Consider the following 10762-nt stretch of genomic DNA (forward strand, 5'->3'; position numbering starts at 1 on the left):
AAAAAAAAAGTCTAAACAAAAACTAAAACATAAAAATGAAAAAAATAAAAATAAATAAATGTAAAAAATAAAAATAAATAAATGTAAAAAAAAAAAAAAAAAAAAAAAAAAAAAAAATGATTTATATGTGATAATAATAGATTAATAATAAACATTTATATGGCACATATATATATATTAATTCATATAATATATATTTATTATTGACTTTGTTTATCATTGTCACTATTTTCTTCTTCCGAGTTTTTATTTGTTGGTTCTTTATTTTGTGCTTCTTCATTTTGAACATTTTCTTCTTTACTTTTATCTTCATCATTTATTGAGACATCATCTGACTGTTCAGAATTTTTTGATTCTTCTGATTCATCTGAATCATCTTCATATTTTTTCCTATTAATTTCTGCATTCCTTCTTTCAACTTCTTCTTGTGTTGGTACGTATCTTTTACTACCTTTAGGCAATCTCTTTTTACTTTTATATTTATTTTTGTTCATTTTTATAGGTTCTTTTTATTATTAATTGGTTGATATATAAAAGTATTAAGAAAATATGTTTTCAAGTCTTCCAAAAAATAAAATAAAATAAATAAAAAAATAAAAAAAAAAAGGTTGGAAGGGAAATATATAAAATATTTTATAGATATAATTTATGATAATTAGCTGGTCTGATTAATTATAACAATTGAATTATATATATATATATATATATATATATAATAATTACTCATATATATTGTTATATTTATTTATGGTTGTCCAAAAAAATAAAATTATATTTAAACACTTTATTATATTTTATTTCTTATTTTTCTTTTTTTGACCTTCAAATTATATTAAAATAATATATCAAATTAATAAATTATATAAACCTAATATTTAACACACATAAAGATATATATTTAATTAACACAATTTATAACAAGGAGGAAAAAAATTAGGTATATTTTTTTTTTTCTTATAAATTTCAAATAAAATATATGTATATCTATAAAATTTCTAAGCACTAAAAGGTAAAATTATAAGTACATATATATAAATATATATATATATATAAGAATTCCCTCCACAATTTTAATATATTTGAAATATGCGTAATCTTATTTAAGTATTATATATACATATATATATTATGAAGGGAGTTCCTTTTTTCCCCCTATTTTTAAGCATGTATAAAAAAAATATTATTCTTTATTATATATATAATATATATATATATATATATATATATATTTATTTATTATATATATAATACCAATTTTGTATGGTCAATTAAAAATGATGAAATGAAATTAATATATTTACGACTCACCACATTCGTAATTTTTTTTTTTTTTTTTTTAAACATGAAATTTAAAAAACAAAATAAACAAAAAGTTAAAAATTTTAATTTAATCCAATATATATTTGTTAAAAAAAATTGAATTAATAAATAAAATAAAAAAAATATATATATTATATATATATTTATACAATAAATTTATTTATATATTTAATATTTTAATAGACTTAAAATTTTTTATTTTTTTATTATTACATAATATTTAATTAATATTATTTTTATACGACTTATATATAATATATATATATTTTTTTTTTTTAAGTTTTTATTTTTCTTTTTTTGAATTATAATGTAAATATATATTTTATATATATATATATAACTTTGCATATCTATATTTTATTTTTTGTAGAACCTTTCCGAGACCTTTTCTAAGAAAGCAAAAACAAATTTGTAAAAAGTTTACAACATTTATATGGCCAGTATATAATATTATATGTATTATTATATATATATTATATATATATATTTTTTTTACTCCTTTATTATATTATATATATATTTATATTTATTTATTTCATATACAATATAATGTTATATTTATAATTTCATATATAATGAATAAAGTTCTCTCTTATATTTAAGTTAAAACATATATATATAGTAACTGATTAATCAATTGTATTTTTTTTTTTTTTTTTTTTTTTAAATAAATCACAAATTTTCATACATATAAATATATATTGATAAATAACGGAAGAATTTCTCTTTCCCCCCTAAAAAAAAAAAAAAAAAAAAAAAAAAAAAAAAAATATTAATATAACAATCAATTAGAAGGATGTACTTTATTTAATATAGAGACTATACTGTTATTTCTTGTTTTTATTGTTATAGAGGAACGTTGATGAAATAATCTTATCAAAAGATATATTGAAATATAAACATTTAATACTACCACATATAATATAATATACCAAAAAATATATATTAATACATAATATATTTAAGACACATAAGTTAGAACAAAAAAAAAAAAAAAAAAAAAAAAAATGGATTTATGGGACAAAGATTATCAGAAAGCTTTACAAACAGGAAAAGAAATAAAAAAACTATTAAAACAAAGTGAGAAAGAAAAAAAGAAAGCTAAAAATAGAGCAATATTGAGAGGTAAAATAACAGAATTTAATCAGAGTGTAAAATTTCTTGTACATCAATTAAATAATGATTATATAAAAAATGATAAACATTTTATTAAAAATGAAACCAAATATATGAATAAAGTGTCAGCATTAGAAAAGGTGAAAAAAGAAATAGGTACCTTATATGAAGATTATGCATCAACAAATGAAGGGGTAAATAAATAAAAAAAAAATTATATATATGTATATAAATTATATTATTATGATGTGTTACATAACTGGATGATATTATTATTTACTCTAATTGTTCTGTTTATATATATATATATGTATTAATGTGCTTATTATTATTTTATGTATATATATATATATATTTTTTTTTTTTTAGGAGATTTCTTTAAATATGGATATGGAACTTTTAAACGAATTTGAAAATGAAGAGAATACATATTTGAACGATTTGAATAAAGAAGAACTGTTATTAAAACAAAACAAATTAATGAAATTACAAGATGAACAATTAAACTTTCTCGAGGGTACAACCCATAATTTAAAAAATATTAGTTATAATATAAATAATGAAATACAAGTACATAATGAATTATTAGATGATATTGACAGAGATATGGATGAAACCAACAATTTATTAGATAGAAATAGAAATATATTTGAAAGGGTTACCAGTAATACAAGTAATTATTTTTTATATTTTCTAATTGTTATTTTAACAGCAAGTCTTATATTCTTTATAATGATACTTTAATATAAAAAAAAATATATATATGTAGATACTTTTATATATATGTGCTAATATTTTTTTGACTTTGAATTGTTAATAATATTATTAATTTTTTTTAATTATATGTTATTTGCACTTGTTGATAATTATTTATTATTATTATATGTTATTATTATTTTATTTTTTTTGTTTAAATATATATATATATATATATATATATATATATATATTAAATTGTTTTAATTTTTTTTATTATTTTTATGTTTTTTAATATTTTATCCATTATTTCAAATTAACTTTTCAAAATGATAAAATAAAAATATAAAGTATATTTGAATATAATAATGTCTATATTAATATATATATATATAAGGAAAATATTATATATATAATATTATTATTTTATGACACCTATTTTAGGTAATAATAAGCTTACTTAATTTTAATTTTCTTAATAAAAGAAGCTGAAAGATATTCTATAAGAATTATGAATTGTGAGTTGAAATTAATTTATCTTTAATGGCTTTATTGTTTCACTCACCTTAAAATGGAAGTGACACAGAAATATACTTATATAAAATATGTTTTTGTGTCGTATGAATATTTATTGTTTTATTAATATACTTTAAAAGTATATTTTGAAATGATGGAAGTAAGGTGACTCTAACCAATTATTATATAAATAAAACTTAAGAATAATAGTTTATTCATTTATATATTTATGATCATTTTCTTTAATACAAAGTTTATATGCTATATTTTGCAAATTCAAATAATATATACATATAATTATATATATAGAACAATAGAAATTTATTATATGTGTTAAAATATAAAAAAGAAAGGAGTGTATAAAATCTTTATGAAATGAATTATTTAAAAAAAAAAAAAATAGAATGGGACAAAGGTATTCTATAATTATGTCAGGTTTAACATAAATATATAAGAAAAAAAAAAAAAAAAAAAAAAAATGTAAAAAAACAATATATATATTTTGAATATGTAAATGTTCGTATATATAAAAAAAAAAAAAAATATATTTGCTTTATATAATATTAATAATTTAATATTATTTTTTATTTCAAAAACAAAAACAAAAATAAAATAGTTATAAGTTATATTATTAAAAAGGTGTAAATATATACATAATATATAGAATTTTTTTTTTTTTTTTTTTTTTTTTTTTTTTGTTATGATTTGTTCAGGTAAATAGCCATTGCAATATTGCAAATGGTAATAATATATATATATCAAAAAAACTATCCAAATTTATTCTTTACAAGAGAATATACAAATGTTCCACCAACAGCTATAGAAGAACCAAGTCCACCAAGGAATGAAAATTTCGTTCCAAAAATAAAATAACTTGTTAATATTAAGAAAACTCTTTTAACTGTGCTTGCAACAGCATGTGTAATATGATTTAATCTATTTAATGAAATAAATGATAATTGATTATATAAATAGAACCATACTCCTGACATGAGTACATGTCTTCCTAAAACTTTTAATACATTTTTATTATTCATTAAATATTCATATGCGTCTTTCCATTTGTGTGAATCAATATACAAAGCAGGTGTTAAGAATATGGCTGAAGATAAAGTTAAGAGTGCAAATATATTTTCTGGAGTTAAATTTCTTCCTAATTTGTCTAGATTTTTTCCCATCATTATTTTGGCTTCAATAGCTCTCATTGTTGAAAGTACATTAGCTGATAATGTTGAATAAAGTGCTTTGTATGTAAATGATAATTCTTTTATTGAAGCAAGTGAGACACCAAATACGATTGGTACTAAAGAGGAATATGTATAAATGGACATTTTATTATTCATAAAGAAGTATGAGAAGAAAGCAGCAAATAATGGAGCAGAAGCTTTAACAATATGAACAAAACTAATAGCACCTGCACCCATAGCAATAACAGATAATAGATGAGCATATCCATGATAAATACTTTGTTTCATTATACTACTATATTTCTTTAAGAATAATATATATTTTTGGAATCCTTTGATTAAGGCATTACGATCACTCATATTAATTCTTTTCAATTCTTGTTCATCATAGAATAGTTCGGGTTGATTTCTTAACTTTAATAACCATGGTATTAAAAATATTGGTAAACCAACATATATTTGTGTTATAGCAATAGTAATAGGCATATTTAATATATTTAATGCTTTTTTATTTTCAATATTATAAAAGATATTACATACATACCACAAACCTAATAAGGAGACAGTTTTTCCTGCTTCGACTGCTTTATTTAAAAAGGTACATGGTTTTTTTTCTGTTAGCATATTATTATAATTATTTTCTTGATATGTATTTTCATTTGTGTTTCCTATATTAGAATAGCTATTATTTGTTGTTGATATATCATCAATTATACCTTTATTAATATCATGTCCATGTGTTTTTATATTATCTCTATTTCCAGAATTAAATAAAGTAAATTTTTTGTCATTTTTTATTTTTTTTATTGCATTTAATCCCGCCGCTTTAGTAGCTTCGATATTTCTATGATGTGCATGATTAATTCTTGAATTTATAAAAGCTACATTATTTGTTTTTGTGCAAGTATTATATTTGGGTTTATAATTAGGAATAGAAAAAACGGGTATATTAAATGCTTCCTTATTTGTATTTTTTCTATAAATCTGTGAAGGACGTTTATTTTTTTGGTATATTATGCCATTTGAATTTTTCAAATGGATGTTCATAGGTACATTTTTTATGTATTTTATATTATCATGATTTAAACATTTTCCTATATAAATTTGTAAATTAAAAAAAATAGTTATGATTAATGTCCTTGTGAGTATATTCATTTTTAATTATATATATATATATATATAACGATAAATCCTTACATAAGGTTTTTTAAAAAGTAAAGAGTAAATGTGATACTTATAAGCAAATTATTATTCAAAAAGGTAGGAATAAAACAAAAAAAAAATATGAATGATATGTATATAAGTATATATTATATATGTGTAAGTTTTATTTTAATTTTTTTTTTTTTTTTTTTCCTTATGGGTGTGCTGAAGGGATTATATTTATATGTTTAATATTTTACTAGTTTATTAAGAAGATAAAATATATTTGAATAATAATCATTCTTTACAATATAAGCATTTTTATCATGTAAATATTAGCACACATATAAATAAATATATGTATATATATATATATATATATATATATGGAAGTCTATAAAAAAAAAAAAAAAAAAAAAAGTATTAACAATATAAGGTAATAACAAAAGAAACTATGAATTAGTTAACAATTTGTTTTCATTTTTAAACTAAGATAAGAAAATAATATATGTATAATATATAAACATATATATCTATTTATATATGAATTATTGGTTTCATATCATCCCAATATTATATATATATATTATATACATATGTTTTAAATATAATTTGATAAATTTTCACATAAATGTGTATTTTATAAAAGTTATACAGAAGATATAAAATAAAATTAAAAAATATATAAATAATAAACATATATATATATATATATATATATAATTCTAAGAAAAATGCTACTTAGCAAAATAAAATAAATGAATATATATAAGTACCATTATTATTTTTGGTTTTTGATTTTTTTTTTTTTTAATTATTAAAAATTTATATATATATATATATATATATATATATATATATATATTTATTTATTTATAAGTACAATATTGTGTATACTAAATATATAAAATATAATACTTTACTCTTATAAGAAAAACTTATATGATACACACGATAAACAAAATAAAATAAACTCTTTCTTTTTATATAAATAAAAAATGAAATAATATATATATAATATATATATAATATATATATATATATCGGTCATATAACATATATGTATAATATATTTTATCGCAAGTTTTACAATATATTCTTTTTTTTGGATATATATAATTTCTTTTATATTTGTGTACATTACATATTTTGAAATAATGTATGAATATTCATATATTGAAATACGTTAGAAAAAAAAAAAAAAAAAATAAAATAATAAATAAAATAAAATGAGATAAATTAATAATAAATTGGTCTTTTTGTATTTATTTTAAATATGAATTAAAAAGAACTTTTCAAAAAAAAATTCCTAAAAATATGAAGAAACTTGATGGATCCATATATATATATATATATATATATGAAAACATAAAAATATAAGAGTATAAATATATATTATAGTATATAAATATTTATATATAAAAATACATAACAGTGTATGAAAAAATATTTATTTTTGAATATTATAAAAAAAAATGTGTATACCCCATAAATATATGTGTGTGCTCATAAAAAGTCTTTTGCATTGTTTATATAATATTGATAAAATATTAACAGTTTATTAGAACAATATGGAAAAGGGGGAAAAAATAAAAAAATAAAAAAATAAAAATTTATACATTTTATAATTCATTAAATATAGGAATGCATTTTTTCTTCTTTTCCTTTTTCAAAATTAAAATGATAAAATAAAATTCAAATAAAATGATATACCTTTTGAACTTTTATAATTGTACAAAATATATTATTCAATATATATTATATATATTATGTATATTTTTTAATATAATAATTTTTTTTTTTTTTATAATATATCCATAATTACATGGAAAAATTAAAATAAATTTCCGCTGCATATTAATATAAACATTAAAATATTCAAAAAAAAGAAAAAAAAAAAAAATTGAATATATAATAAGAATATATGAATACATTTTTTATTTTATTATAATGATGTTATAAAATTTTGCTATTGACCTTTTATTACTTGTATTTAGTAATTATTATGTATATATGAATATGTCTATGTATTTATTAATTTAATTTATATTTATATATTCCTATATTTTATTTTATTTTTATTTATTTTTTATGTCTATAATATTTGTTTCTACAGTGTAAAGATTTTATTTTTTTGGTTTCATACATATATATTTATGATAAATATGTTGTGTGTTGTTAAATAAATTATTACAATCCGTTGTTATATACATATATATGTATATGTATGTATATTTGTATGTTAGTTTTTTTTTTTTTTCCTTTTTTTTTGTCTTATAGCTGTAGCAAGCGAATTATTTATACACATTTGCATAACTGTATAAAACCTATAATATTATTATTTATTAATTATTATTTATTTTATTTTTTTTAATTCATTAGTATAATATATATATATTTTTTTTTTTTTTTTGTGCATATGAAATAAAAAGTGGTACATAAATTTAATGAGTTTTTTTTAAGTTTATATATATATATATATATAGAATATAATATTTTGTTAAACTTATATATATGTCTAGATATTTATTATTTTTATATTTTTATTTTATTTTTATTTTTTTTTTTTGTGTGTGGGTGTGAATTAAGTTGGTTATTTATAGAATATCTTTTGAATTGATAATAAAATTATATAACAATGATAAAAGAGAAATTGTTAAAATTTTTAAATTACTATTATTTTTTTAAAAAGTATTATATTTATCATATCCTTTTTTTGTATATATTTTTTTTACGAATAACTTATACCTATGCTGAAATAACGATATCTCAGTTTTATACATTTTTATTAAGTAAATATGAGAATGTGGACAATAGTCGAAGAGAGGATAATTTTTTTTATTACTTTACTCATTTTTTTAATTTTAATTCAAGATGTGATGATAAATTTTTGAATACGAAATTATTTGTTGTAGTATATTTACCAATATGTTTAAAATGTTTTTATACTCTTTTTTTTGATTATGTAGCTTATTATATATATATACGTTATTATTTTAATAAAATAAATAATGATTTTAGGAGGTTTTTTTTTTCATCTCTTACTTATGAAAATATACATGTAGCAAATAATTCTGTTTGTGAAAATGCTTTACATATTATAAAAAAGGTAAGATCTAATAGTATAAATAAATTAAAAAAGGAAAAAAAAGGAAAGAAAACAAAAAATGAGGTTATGAATATTTACATGAGGAATAGATTTTCTCAGATGTCTTTTGAAGAGTATAAAAAATATTGTAGTTTTTTAAAACGAAGGTTTAAAAAAATAAAAAAAAAAAAAAGCGGGAATTCATTTATTTATATAAATGAAAAAAAAAAAAAAAAGTTTAGTTTATATAGAAAAACAGGTTATAAAAAGGATATATATAATAAATATAAAAGTAAGTATACAACAAGATATAATAATAAAAATTCATTTAATAATATTACATATGATATATCTTCTAATGAATATGATAATAATTTCATTCGTAAGAATGTACCTTCTGATGATGTCAAAATAAAGATTATAAAATGTGATGAAGATTTTATAAAAAATAATAAGTTATTATATGAGAAGAATCGAGGGAATGGAGGTGGAAATAGTCTGTTTAATAATTTATTTAAAAATAGAAAGCACATATTTTTTAGAAGAAAAAATAAAAATAAAATAATGGACAACAAAAATGATAACACAAATGATAACACAAATGATAACAAAAATGACAACAAATATAACAATAGTAATAATATCAAAAATGTGAATAATTCGGATGATGTAATTTTTAGTAAATTTTTAAAAGATAAATTCAAAATGATTAAAAAGAAAAATGATATAAACCCAATTAATGAGGATATAAATGGAAATAAATATTTTTTGGAGAACAATATAAACAATGAAAGAACTAAAAATAATAGTATAAATAGTTCAGGTATATTAAATTATTTATTTTTTAAAAAAAATAATGATAGTAATATTAGTTATGAAGCTATAAAGGATGATACTTGTAATGATAATTATCATTATAATAAGATGGATAATAATGTCAATAATATAAACAATATAGATAATACAACATATAATCATTCTTTTAATAATGAATATAATAATTCTTCTGATTTCTGTTCTAAGGATTATGATGAAATATATAAGAATAACAAAAGATCAGATAATGAGAAGGAAATGTTATTAAATTTTCGTTTAGATAAAAAAAAGAGAAAAAACAAAAAAGAAAGTGGAAATACTGATAATATGGTAAATGTAAAAGATATGAATACAAAAAATTATTTTATAAATTTTTGTAATAATTTACAAACTGATAACTTTCTTATGAACAATGAAAATAACATTCATATTTATTCAGAAGGAGATATTAATAAAGAGCAAATGAATGTACATAATAAATCATATAATGAAAATATAAATGAAAAAAAAAAAAAAAGTGAAAAGTGTAAAAGGGGTAATACGTATGTATTAGCTACTGATGTTGATATAGATGAGAAAAGTTATGACGATGGAACTATTATGATGAATGAAAATAATGATAGTAATGATAAAAATAATGATAGTAATGATAAAAATAATGATAGTAATGATAAAAATAATGATAGTAATGATAAAAATAATGATAGTAATAAGAACAAGTTTCATATGTCATATGTAAAAAATAATATGCTAAATAATAATATTAAAGAGGAAGAGAAAAAAAATTATTATTATAAAAAAATGAATAATACAGATTATACGAACGATTGTGATAATTATGATTATGAGAATATAAACGATGATTTAAATGAGAGTCAGA

General features: G+C 17.3%; 4 protein-coding genes across 4 annotated transcripts in view; 2 read left to right on the forward strand and 2 right to left on the reverse strand.

Annotated features, from left to right (window-relative positions):
- Positions 1-200: 200 nt before the first annotated feature.
- On the reverse strand, positions 201-494 carry PADL01_0529000 (conserved Plasmodium protein, unknown function; the record flags this gene model as incomplete). Its single annotated transcript, XM_028680689.1, has 1 exon — positions 201-494. One exon carries the CDS (start codon positions 492-494, stop codon positions 201-203), a length of 294 nt encoding a protein of 97 aa, XP_028537141.1.
- Positions 495-2327: 1833 nt separating this feature from the next.
- PADL01_0529100 (SNARE protein, putative) lies at positions 2328-3180 on the forward strand (the record flags this gene model as incomplete). Its single annotated transcript, XM_028680690.1, has 2 exons — positions 2328-2630; positions 2806-3180. The coding sequence occupies 2 exons, from the start codon at positions 2328-2330 to the stop codon at positions 3178-3180; spliced, it is 678 nt and encodes a 225-aa protein (XP_028537142.1).
- A 1235-nt stretch (positions 3181-4415) lies between these two features.
- PADL01_0529200 (phosphoenolpyruvate/phosphate translocator) lies at positions 4416-5990 on the reverse strand (the record flags this gene model as incomplete). The annotated part of the gene is made up of 1 exon (XM_028680691.1): positions 4416-5990. One exon carries the CDS (start codon positions 5988-5990, stop codon positions 4416-4418), a length of 1575 nt encoding a protein of 524 aa, XP_028537143.1.
- Positions 5991-8616: 2626 nt separating this feature from the next.
- PADL01_0529300 (conserved Plasmodium membrane protein, unknown function) overlaps positions 8617-10762 on the forward strand; it is a gene marked incomplete at both ends in the record, with an annotated part of 4642 nt that continues 2496 nt past the window's right edge. The window contains one exon of the mRNA XM_028680692.1: positions 8617-10762. This exon is cut by the window's right edge and continues 1919 nt beyond it. Coding sequence (XP_028537144.1) covers positions 8617-10762 — 2146 coding nt within the window.

Source organism: Plasmodium sp. gorilla clade G2, assembly GCF_900097015.1.
Source record: "Plasmodium sp. gorilla clade G2 genome assembly, chromosome: 5".
In the NCBI taxonomy this organism is placed as follows: domain Eukaryota; phylum Apicomplexa; class Aconoidasida; order Haemosporida; family Plasmodiidae; genus Plasmodium; species Plasmodium adleri (nom. inval.).